This window comes from Rattus norvegicus, chromosome 17 (assembly GCF_036323735.1).
Source record: "Rattus norvegicus strain BN/NHsdMcwi chromosome 17, GRCr8, whole genome shotgun sequence".
Taxonomy (NCBI): domain Eukaryota; kingdom Metazoa; phylum Chordata; class Mammalia; order Rodentia; family Muridae; genus Rattus; species Rattus norvegicus.
The window spans coordinates 55,618,265-55,631,258 of NC_086035.1; the positions used below are offsets into that span (position 1 = coordinate 55,618,265).

General features: G+C 40.1%; 1 protein-coding gene across 8 annotated transcripts in view; it reads left to right on the forward strand.

The window, feature by feature from the left end:
- Hecw1 (HECT, C2 and WW domain containing E3 ubiquitin protein ligase 1) overlaps positions 1-12,994 on the forward strand; it is a 413,125-nt gene that overhangs the window by 251,361 nt on the left and 148,770 nt on the right. For all 8 annotated transcript variants that reach the window (XM_017600485.3, XM_017600489.3, XM_017600487.3 and 5 more), the window contains 3 exons: positions 615-765; positions 7,592-7,731; positions 11,022-11,143. In XM_017600485.3, the coding sequence (XP_017455974.1) occupies positions 615-765; positions 7,592-7,731; positions 11,022-11,143 (413 nt within the window). The remainder of the gene's footprint in view (positions 1-614; positions 766-7,591; positions 7,732-11,021; positions 11,144-12,994) is intronic.

Sequence of the window (12,994 nt, forward strand, 5' to 3'; positions counted from 1 at the left end):
TAAGAGCACTGACTGTTCCTCTGAATAGACCCAGGTTCGATCCCAGGACCCACATGGCAGGTCACAACAGTCTGTAACTCCAGTTCCAAGAGATCTGACACCCACACACCAATGCACATAAAAGAAAATTAAATAAATCATTAGAAAGAATCTTTCTAAAAGTGCAGGTACAACATTTCAGAACTAAGTTAAAAGAGGTTTAAACACAAGATCTATTGTGACTGCCCCTAGCCTGTTAGCCTGGATGAAGAACTGATTCTCTGGCATCGTGCACCTACTTCTTCAATAACCAGCAATATTTTTGAAGCAGTAAGCAACTTTTCTTTAGACACTAATAAATTTAAGCATACGTCCTAGTCAAGGACCCACAATTACCATGGCAAAGTAGAGAGTCTGAGTACGTTAGCTCCTTTCTGGGAAGCTGATTCTCACTGCTGTCCAGCAGTCAAGGCAAATGCTAGAGGGCAAGGGCTAGAGGCATAGGAGAGTCTTTACAATGAGTCATTGGTGAGCTCTATCTTCAGAAGACCTGGAAGTGGAATATGTACACATGGTATGTACACATGGGTTAGTAGTCCGTTCTTGACTTTTCTTGTCCTATTATTAAACACTAGACTGGGAAGCTCGAATCGACAGCCATGGACGGGTCTTTTATGTGGACCATGTAAATCGCACAACCACCTGGCAGCGACCATCAATGGCGCCTACCCCAGATGGAATGATCAGATCCGGGTCTGTCCACCAGATGGAGCAGCTTAACAGAAGGTTGGTGATTGGTTTCGAATGAGATCCTAAAAGCCTGATCAGGATGGAGAGACATCCCTCTTCTGCTTTCCTGCTCACTATAAGGAAACTGAACAAAATTAATTATATTAACCAAGCTGTTCCCACTATTTTGAAGGCTAGGTTTGTAAATTAGTGACAGAAATCACATTAAGCTTGAATGATATTTAAAGATAGGTTCCTCTGTCTTACTGGTACAAGCCAGAAATCAGAAATTCTTTAATTATGGCCCCATCTCCCAGGGCATTTATCAAGGATGTGAGGATCCCTATGTGACCATATTTGGGAAGACTAGTTCATGTCCATCACGGGATGTTTCCAAAGATACAGAACTCAAAATAGTGAACATTCCAAGGGCAGTTTCCATAAAAGCTTTAAAGAAAAATTGCCTCATAGATCATGGTAGACTTAGTCCTTGTCTCATCTCTACTGTACACCCAACATCACGGAGCCCACCCTCCTTTCTCATGCACTGTACACCCATCACTTTAGAGTTTTTCCTCATCTCAGAGTCATTGTCTGACCATAAACACTGATTCTTCAGAAGTCTTTACCCGTGAAGGAATAAATGCTTAAAGATGTTTTTGAAATGGTCTATGCTGGCTCACCTGTGTGCTTTCAGCTATTTGGGATGCTGAGATAGGAGAATCTCAAGTTCAAGGCCAGCTTGGATAACATGTCAGGATCCTATAAGAAAGGGAAATTCTTCCAGGATCATTTTGGTTAGAAACTATAGCATTACTCTTGAACTTGCACAGATAAATTTTGTGTTTGGGTTGTAGCCATGGTGCTGTGTCACTTGGGCTTCAAGCCAGCAACATGTCTACTTTCTCATTCAGCAAACAGGGGCTGGAGAGGTGGCTCAGCGGTTAAGAGCACTGACTGCTCTTCCAAAGGTCCTGAGTTCAAATCCCAGCAACCACATGGTGGCTCACAACCATCTGTAATGGGATCTGATGCCCTCTTCTGGTGTTCTGAAGACAGCTACAATGTACTTATCATAATAAATGTTTAAAAAAATAAAAGTTTTTTAAAAAAAGACAGAGCAAACAATGGTTTCAGGATACTTTTTCTTATTAGAAGTGTAGGCATTCGGCTCATTTCAGTTGAAATTGCATACATATCCAGTGTTGTTTCTCAAGTGCTAAGGTAAAGAAAAGGTTGAGGGGGCTGAAAAGAATAAGAACCTAGGTTGAGGATATTTACTGATAGCAAAGCCTTTAACATTTAACTGGATCTGTCCTTTAAAAATGGACATTTTGACCTGTTAAGAACACATAGAACACATGTGATATGAAAGTTGAAGGGAAAATACTGGAGTGGAAGCGTTTAATTAAAACTGGGTGCAGAAAGATGAGGGACGGTAAGGGGTTAGAGATTTGACTACAGCTAAGTATGCATGAGGATGGTATAAAGAAACTTGCTACAGAGTAGGCTGATTGAAAATAAAAAATGAGGAACTGGACAAATATCTCGGTAGTGACAAACACTTCTTGCTCTTCTAATAGACCCAAGTTTTCTTTTCTAGTATCTATGCCCAGTAGCTCACAATCCTATGTAACTCCAGCTTCATGGGATCTGAAACCTTCTCTGGCTTTGATGGGTGCCTATACATATGTGGCATACACTCACACAGACATGAACACATACATATGCATATATGCATACAAATAGACACATATAAAAAATAAAACTTCCAAATAAATAAATAATAGGTCACTGGGAGGATGGCCCAGTCAGTAAAGTGCTGAGCATGCAATCACCAGGACCTACATCCAAATAGAACATATAAACATAGGTAACACATGTTATATAAAACATAGGTATAGCGGTGCACTCATGTAATTGCAGATCAGGAGAGCCCAAATCAGTAGGTTACTAGGTTTGTTGGACAGTTAGTCTAGATGAGTTGATCCAGCTTCAGTGAGAGATCCTGTAGCATACACAGGCTACAGCTAGGTCCCCAGCACATATGTAGCAGATGTGTAACTCAGTCATGTGGGTTCCCCAACAATTGGAGAGGGGCTGTTCCTAAAGCTGTTGCCTGTGTGTGGATCCCATTCCCCTAACTGGGCTGCCTTGTCTGGCCTCTGCAGAAGATGATATGCCTACCTCTGAAGAGGAGAAGGGTAGGGAGGAATGGGAGAGAGACTGTGTGAGTTAGGACAGCAATCAGGATGTAAAGTGAATGAATGACTGAATAAATAAATAAATAAATAAATAAATAAATAAATAAATAAATAAATGGGAAAAACATAAAGTAGAGAACCATTCAGGACCACAACCAATGTCAACCTCTAGCTACTAAATACATGTATACACACACACACACACACACACACACACACACACACACACTCATTCACATATACATATAATTGATTAACATTGAATTCTAGGTATAGAGGATTATGCTTTAGGTGAAAGTCACCAGATCATTCTTTTATTGCTTGAGTATTTCGAAGACATTTACCTTCCATTTTCCCATTAGTCACTAAGAACCATAAAGTCATTATGTCATTATTAGTCATTAATAAGAACCATAAAGGATTTTCAGTCGCAGCCTATTTCTTTTCTTTTTCCATTAATTAATTTATTTATTCACTTTACATCCTGATCCTAGTTCCCTCTTCAGATAGCTCTCAATAACCTTTCCCCTTCTCCACTGATGAAGGGGAGGCATGCTCTGGGTACCAACCCCTCCTGGAACTTTAAGTCGCTACAGGTACATCTTAGGTCCAGCCTTTGTATGTACTTTGGTTGGTGGTTCAGTCTCTGGGAGTCCCCAAGTGTCCAGATTAGTTTACTTTGTTGGTCTTCTTTTGGAGTCCCTATCTCTTCTGAGTTCCTCAGTCTTTTCCCCAACTCTTTCACCAGACTCACAGAGCTTTAATGTTTGGCTGTGGGTCTCAGAGGACAGTTATGCTAGGCTTCTGTCTGTGAATCCAGGCTAACAGATATAAACACAGCCTGAGGCTCCAAGATAGTAGAAGGTGTAAGGCAGGCCTGTAATGTATCCCTTAATCCTCTGAGGACAGATCAGCACACCGCCCACCAATTGGCCAGGGTTGCTACTGCATTCATTTATGTCCATCTTTCCTAAGGCACCTGTGTATCCAGGCTAGCAGTGACAAATATAGTTCTCAACAGTGTCTTCACATGTATGTTATGACAAGGCCTTGACCAGCAAAGAAGCATCAAGGTCCCACAGTGTGTCCCTGTGAATCCACAACCCATGCAGTCTCAGTAGTAGTTGTTTCCACCCACACATAGACCTCCATGGAGATGTGGCTGACTGGCACATTCACTAAAGTTGAGTTCACAGAGGTCTCCAAGGAATCTAAGTGCTTAGTCATAGAAGTAAGTCCCATGAGCATCCTCACATGTGGCACCATGTAGACTCGGCTGGGATCCACATTCCTCAATATTCAACTCACAGTGAACACCAGAATGCTCTTGAGGACAGACACACATGTATCTTCCTAACTCATTGAGCCATACAGCCTCATTCATGCAGTGATCAGAAACACACTCATCTAATTCCAAGTCACAATGCCTGCCGTGATATCCAGACACACAGAAGCAGGTGTAGCCATTGATTCCTTCCCAGCACACAGCCCCATTGTGGCAAGGGCCAGAAGAAGACTCATTGTGATCTGTCTCAAAGAACCTTCCAGCATATCAGAAGAACAGATAAAGATGGGTGTCCAGGTCTTCATGGCAGTGCCGCCATGTTGACAGACATTTCCTCCACAGGAATTAGTGGCAGTTTCACCTGGCAATGGTGGTGCATGCCTTTAATCCCAGCACTGGGAGGCAGAAGCAGGCAGATCTCTGAGTTCAAGGTCAGCCTGATCTAGAGAGATAGTTCAAGGACAGCCATGGCTACACAGAGAAACCCTGTCTCAGAAATAATAAAATAAACAATACCAAGATTCACTCAAATTAACTTATTCCATGCTGGTTGTGGTGGCACCTGGCCTACTCCTTCACAATCACAGAAGCAAAGCATATTGCTGGGAAGAAGTTGTCAAAACCTGCTTTTACTAGACATAAATGCATCCAATGTCCATAGGACAGCCTTTCTCTGTTTTAAGTAGGACCATCCCACCTGCAGAAAGACGCTGAAAAGGTTTAGCAAGCCAGACGGTCATCAAGCTACATGTGTAAAGGGTGCTGCTTAAACACCAAATAATGAACAAGGCCCAGCAAATCTAATCAACAAAACAATATATTTAAGAAACAAAATACCCAGATCCATGGCATGAAAATCAATAGACATTCATGGTATTTAGATAGTATAAAACAAAATGTAGTCCAAATCCCTTCCATGAAGCTGCACACACCGGGAGAGGCAGCCAGGAACCCTTCATTTGAAGTTCATATGGACAGATAAAGAAAAAATCATTTTTGCAGTTTGAGAATGTGCTGGATTCTTGTGGGAAAGCCTTTTACAGAAAGTCACGTTTTTAAACACTGCCTTTCCCGGTTTCAAGTATTTAAAGGATTCTGTGCTTTGAAAGTAGATAGCTACAAAAAGTATACTGAGAGTATACTCATTTACGATCGTCTCTAGGTATTCTTTCTGATAATCTCCAGTTACTTAGAGAAGTTTACAAGGATTCCTAGCTCACTGAAAAATGGAAAGACTTGTTAGCATTGCATCCTAAGTGAGTGAAAAGATCAAGATCTACCCTGAGACAAGCAGGGTCAAAAGCTGTAGATCAAGACTTGCCTAGAATGAAATACAGGATTATGTCTGCATTAATTACTATAGTTGGAGACTAAAGTTAAATAACTCTAATTTTATATATATGACAAGCCAAATAACAATATAAATTTTCATTATAAATAATCAATTAAAACATTTTGACTTAACTTTATTAAGTTATAATGTAAAGGCAGATTTAAATTTAAATAGAAAAAGCCTACATTCATATCACACCAACGTTTAAATTTTTAAGTAATATATTCAATATATATGGCATAGTTCTTACCTAGCTATGACATGATGACAACATAATTTCATATTTTCTTTTTTCATCATATTATGATAATGACTTACGTCACTGCCATTTCTTCAGGTCAACATTTAAATTCCTGTAAATGCTCTATAATTTAATACACTTAATGTCTCGTTATTAAATGTTCTGTTTAGTGTCTTGTGATTTTTTTTATTTAAAGACCAAGGCCATTTTAAATATTAAAAGTATCTTATATTAGAGTATTCCTTTGTGATCCTGTTCCAAAAACAGTACCACAGGGAGAGAAGCAGAGTTGGTATATTTGTTATCAATGCCTAATTTTTTAAGAATGTGGCTTTATAGATTTTGCTTGGCCAAAAATATCTTTACTTCCAGCTTGCCTCCGATCTGTGTTTGCTGATTAGCAGATATTCCTGTATTTCTGGCACTTTGGTATGGCTTATATTTGACTTCTTAGAGAATCAACATTTGCCATATCTTTAAGAATTGTAATTGATCCTTATTGTAATTAATTGTAATTAATGTATAGAATATCCTGACCTGCTGCTTTATTTGTTTGGTTAGGTTGGAGTGGTTTTGGAAGGCTTTTTTTTCCGATCTTATTACCCAATGAGCCTTTTATATATCTTTAGCTCCAAACATAACAAGTACAGGAGGACGTTGAGAGGAAATTCCTGATGAAATGGAAAAGGCAAGGCTCTTAGAGACCTGCTGAGTCAGTGACATCTGTGCTCTGGGCTTACTGGGGCCTTCTGAGTACCATCACAAAGCTCCCACATGTACTATTAGTCCTTTAAGGGAGAGAACTTTGATACGACCTAAAAGGAAAGCTGGAGAGCATGTGGCTCTGAAAAGACTGTTTAGCCATTTGGGGAAATCATAATTTCCAATATATTAGACAAGTGTCCGATAGCAGCATCTGCAGTCTTTGGCAACTCTCTGCCCCCGTTAAAGTCAGAGGTCCAGGCAGCTTCTCACTGGTGGCTGTAGTCTCCTGCCCTGGCTGCATTCCTTGTGTTTCAGCAGGATCCCAATGGGTCATCTTTCACGTTCCCATAACCTTCGCATATGCATGTAATGCTATGATCACTGAGTGGATTCCACACAGTTATAAACGGCCCTCTGAAGAAGTGCCCCCAGCACCGCTGCTGGCACAAGTGTCTTCTGACATTTTCAGAAGTGAATGATGGATGATAAACATAGAGTCTTTAGACCAGAGAATCGCAAACCCTAATGTATGAAACTGTAGCCAGACAGCTTCTTAGAAGTACAAGTTTCAATTTGCGTCAGTTAATGTAATTTAACAGGTCCTCTCTCAAGGAATTTGGAGGCCATAGTAGGAAAAGTTTGCTGCTTAAGATCGGGGGAAGAACTAGGGCCCTGACTCCTTCAGAGACTTGCTACAGAAGAACCAAGCAGGACTGAGTGCAGTCCCCACCTGATTTTGAGTTAAGACTTGACTATTTGTGCTCCTTCCTCCACCTCTTCTGCAACACCCCTCCCCATCTACTTCCTAAACATAAAGCTGATATAAGGCATATTTTGTCATAACCGGCAGGGGCTTATGGGATTTCAAAACTCCATTTCCAGATCTAACCAACATCTCCCTTCTCCTATCCACCAGTCTAGTTTAAGGTCTGCAAGTCCTGAGAAATAGATTTGCCCAGCTACCTAGTCAAATACTGTGGAGACAGGTGTCTAGTGGTTGTCTTATTGGAATTGTAGGCACTTTTGATTCCAAGGCAGTTTTTTACAATTTTTCCAACTGCCTTATTCAAAGCATTACCTAACACAAATTGGTTATGGTTCTTTCTAATGCACAGGTATCAAAACATCCAGAGAACCATTGCAACAGAGAGATCTGAAGAAGATTCTGGCAACCAAAGCTGTGAGCAAATACCAGACGGAGGAGCTGGAGGTGGAGGGAGTGACTCGGAAGCAGAATCTTCCCAATCAAACTTAGGTACTGGAGCAGGGGACCCAGAGCAGCCAGGGGACCCAGCGTGGCATGGAATGTCTGTGACAGACATGTGCAAGTCCTTACACTGCCTCATGAGATAACCATGTGACCCACAGATAAAAGAGCAGCAAATTATGGGAAAACAAGAGGGAGGAATTAGAGGCCTGACTGAAAGAGATAACAAAGCTTCCCACAGGGAGTCTTAGAAGACATAGACTCCTGTGTGGTTGAGCAATGTTTATCTGTTGGTGTCCTAAGCATTTGTCACTTATAAATAAAACATGGCACATGTTCACAATCCATTTCAAGTGAGTCTTAAGCATTTCAGATAAAATTCAGTTTAACCAAAGAGGAACCCGGACACAAAGAGGTTTCTGGTGAGTTTCTTGTTCACGAAGTCTATTATTTTTATCGTGTGTCAAGCCTTATTTTCCTGAGATTTTAGTTCTTTAAATCTAACCAAATTGAGGTGCTGGTAATGATGTTTAAGCACGAGATTGGCTTCGACTTTCTGTACCCATAACAAGCACCACCTTGAAATCCCAGGAATCCATTTCCATTAGAATTGGGTTGGTGACACACTTGCCAAAAGAAGGCCCAGGTTTAGTTTAGGTAAGCAGATATTGTAATTCTCATTCTGTCAGGTCTCAGCGGTTTGTGGCAGCATATAGATATCGAGCATGCTTATTTGATTTATTTTACACATTTACACAATGGATTTTAGTCATTTTAACTTAAATTTCCTCTCCAACTCTCTCTCTCTCTCTCTCTCTCTCTCTCTCTCCATCTTATTTTTACATAATCTGTATGTGTGTGTTCCACTGAGTTTCTTGTTTAATGGTAGACAGGAGGATGTTTCCTAGAACAAGAACACGCTATCAGTGGATAAGTAAAGAAAATGACATGAAATCCCCTCCCCGTGGGAACCTCTCCCACCCATGACGACCTGAGGATGTGCCCAATCTTGAGTAAATCTTGTGTACACAACCACAGCTGCAGTAAATTTAAATATATAATGCCAATGCCGTAACTTGAAGACATCTTTCAGTTGGCCATCCCCCTACCTACTGACTCCTTTCTTCTTAAATGCACACACACATTTCAATCAACAATTTTACATATACTCCCATAGATATGCACACACACATATGCACACATGCATACAAGTAGACACATATAAAAAAATAAAGCTTCCAAATAAAAAAAGAAATAATAGGTCACTGGGAGGATGGCCCTAGTCAGTAAAGTGCTTAGCATGCAATCACCAGGACCTAAGTCCAAAATAAAACATGTAAACATATAACATATGTTATATAAAACATAGGTGTGGCGGTGCACTCATGTAATTGCAGATCAGGAGAGCCCAAATCAGTAGGTTACTAGGTTTGTTGGACAGTTAGTCTAGATGAGCTGATCCAGCTTCAGTGAGAGATCCTGTAGCATACACAGGCTACAGCTAGGCCCCCAGCACATATGTAGCAGATGTGTAACTCAGTCATGTGGGTTCCCCAACAATTGGAGAGGGGCTGTTCCTAAAGCTGTTATTTGTCTGTGGATCCCATTCCCCTAACCGGGCTGCCTTGTCTGGCCTCAGCAGAAGATGATATGCCTACCTCTGAAGAGAAGAAGGGTAGGGAGGAATGGGGGAGAGACTGTGAGTTAGGAGCAGAAATTGGGGCAGCAATGAGGATAAAAAATGAATGAATGAATGAATGAATGAATAAATAAATAAATAAATAAATAAATAAATAAATAAATAAATGGGGAAAATATAGAGAACCATTCAGGAATACAACGGATGTCAACCTCTAGCTACTAAATACATGTATACACACACACACAATCACATACACACACACACACACACACACACACACACACACACACACACAATGCCATAACTTGAAGACATCTTTCAGTTGGCCATCCCCCTACCTACTAGCTCCTTTCTTCTTAGATGCACACACACATATTTCAATCAATAATTGTAATTGTGTCTATTCTGCTTTTTCTATCAGATGTACTAACAACCCTGGTTAGGTTGTTGTTGTTGTTGTTGTTGTTGTTGTTGTTGTTGTTGTTGTTACTTTTGTTCAGTCTTCTGAGAGAGACATGATACAATAATCAAGTAATTAAAAAGAGGATTGAAAAAAGGTTCACAGGATTATTTCTGGATTTAGTATTGAATCACATGTGGTTAACTACATAATAAACACCTTGGTTTTAGTAGATAAAACCCACAACTGCATTTACCCTTCAGATCTGCAGGTGAGCAATGCAAACTGATAAAGCTGGCAGGTTGCTTAGGATACTGCTGACCTCGCAGTCATATTTAGTCACCTGTGTCACTTATGTCACCTGTGTCACCTGTGTTAGCTAGCTGTGTGGTGGTTGGTCTTAGATGGCCTTGGTATGGAAGCTTTTCCTTTTGGCTTTTTCCATTAGTGAACATGGGGACAGAAAAGAGACAGAGATACAAGTGCTAGGGCCCCATCTCAGAATTCACATGTTGTACCTTGTGGTACCAGATGAAACAAAGCACAAGGCAAGGTCCAATTCAAGCAGAGAGGAGCTTTAAAACCCCTCAGCAGAGAGTGTTTATAGAAGGGGAAAACTTCTGTAAATTGTCTTAATTACAGGTAACATTTATAATAAAACAAGACAAAAAGACAAAGGGAAGAGAATTGAGGACATTTGAATGTAGTTGAAATTATACAAAAACATTATTAAGAAATAATGATTCCTAACTTTTAAAAACTCAAAATTTAAAATACTCCAAAAAATCCAAAATATTTAGTATGCCAACATGATGCCACAAAAGGAAAATTCTGAGGTTCATGCATAAAATTATTTAAAATATTTAAATAAAAATTTTAAATGAGGTATGATATCACATGATTTTACTCCCAATACTTAGGGAACAGAGACCAGAAAATCATGAATTTGAACTTAGGTTGCAATATAATGTGAAACTGATTTTTAAAAGTGTCATTATCTCTAGGCTCTAAGGTATAAATGGAAGATACATACATTTTATGTCCAGGCTTGTATCTCATCTATAAAATACCTCATTCTGTATATGTTTTAGAATTTGGGAAAAATCTGAAGCACTTTTGGTATCAAGCATTTTAGACAAGAAACACTTGAAGTTCTTGATATCATCATGTCACTATGAAAAAGCAAGTGTCTGCTGTGTGTGAGTGGGAGTCTGTGCCCTGCTATGGGAAGAAACATGCTTCATGCAGAAGGACTTTTCTCACAACATATTCCATTACTTTGCTTCATGTTTCTAGATCTGAGGAGAGAAGGGTCACTTTCTCCTGTCAACTCACAGAAGGTCACCTTGCTGCTGCAGTCTCCAGCAGTCAAGTTCATCACCAATCCTGAGTTCTTCACTGTGTTGCATGCCAATTATGTGAGTGCCCCTAAAACAAAGGATGGTCTGGCTTTCTGAAAACCCAAGTAGGGCTTTCTGTGGTCATTTAATAATATAAAGAGGCTACAATTTTACTCAGTGAAATTTACTCAGGGAAAAGAAGGAATTCTTTATTTATTTTATCTTCTGAGATTGTAATTACATCATTTCCTCTTCCCCTTTCTCTTTCTTCCTCCAAATTTTCCCATATGCCCTTCTCTTTACTTTTTCAAATGTATGGCTCATTTATGTGAGTCTCCCAATAAGAAAGGAATGATTAAGAATCTCTATTGCTTTCTGTTGTAGAAATTATTTAATGCTACCTCAGGGTTTCTACCCAGCCTTGATCATTCAGTTCCCAGATAAAAGACACATGTAACCTTTATATTTACAATAATCCTTAATCAGCTCTAGAGCTGGGAAGATATCTACCCTCTAGGCTATTAGAATCTACTTTTCTATCAATAACCCCAAATTCCTACTTACTAGGTTTCATCTGGGATGCTCCAATTGGCCAGCCCTCTGGGCCATGTTTTTATGGCTCACCTAACCCATGGTGGCTTCTCCTTCCTCCTCCACTGTCTTCTTCTCCTTGTGGTTCTCCTCCAACCCCAACCTGGGAATCCTAAACCCCACCTATGTCTTTTCTGCCCACCTATTGGCTATCAGCATCTTTATCTGCCAATCAAAAATAACTTGGAGGCGAGGTCACATAGTATCACTTGGGCCTGCCTGCAGACTCCAGGTCTTGAAGACCTGCACTTAGCATTACAATACACAGCATGACCAAACCTCAACAGAACTTTCTAAGGCTTTTTTGGAATCAGGTTAGTGAAAATTCCTTGGAAACAAATACATGCTGTTTTTATTGGTCTTAATTTAAAAAAAAGAAGGAAAGAAAGAAAGAGAGAGAGAGAAACCAAGAATACAAAGTTAACAAATATTACCCATTCATAACCATTATATAAGCTCATCTTTATTAAAAACATCTTAGATACTTTCTCTAATAATAACTAGGTTAGCTTTTGATACAGTTTTAAAATGTATTGGTGTTGTTTGTGATTTGGCTTCACATATATACTTTTTTTCCTTGAACTTTCAGGGATGTTTTCCCAAACTGTGCATTACAGCATTCATTAATTCTATTCCACAAGTTTTTTTTTAATTTGGGCCAGAGACTGGAATCACAAAACAGATTAGGGAGACACCTAAGTGTCAGCCGAGGTCTGTTTTGCGGAGACACATGTGTCAATGTGATATGACAGGACAGAGTCCAAACTGAGAGAGAGCAGAGTGCCTCTCATGAGGCAAAGACTGAATTGAGTCTTGGAAGTTTAAAGAGAATGGGAAGAAGACCAAGCAAATGGGGCAGTGTGTTAGGATGGATGCAGCAGCCAAGACTGCCAAGTGGCTTCACTGTGGATGGCAGACATGGAAGAAATGACGAAGCCTCAGCAGCCTGGCAAACAGCAAGGCACTATTCTACTCAGCTGGCAGCAGAAGCCCATGGTGCTCTGGGAGACCAGCTCTGATGACTGGGTAGTCTGACAAAGCATTTCTCTAGCGGAGTCTCCAAGAAGTGCTGAGAGTCCATGACTAAAGGCTGATCCAACCAATCAAGCAAAAAAAAAAAAAACGATTAAAGCCCCAAGCTCAATGAGGTGCTGAAGGAGTAGGGACAAATGGCTTAGCTCAGGGAGAATGCTGAGAAAACAGTTAATGCTGCTTGGATCGCCTATGGCCAATTGATGAATAACAGATGGAGACTCGAGAAATCCTGGGTGGTTGTTATTTGGGTGCCAGCATTAGTGGTGACCGTGAGGCAGGTGCAGTGATTTGATGCAAGGACAG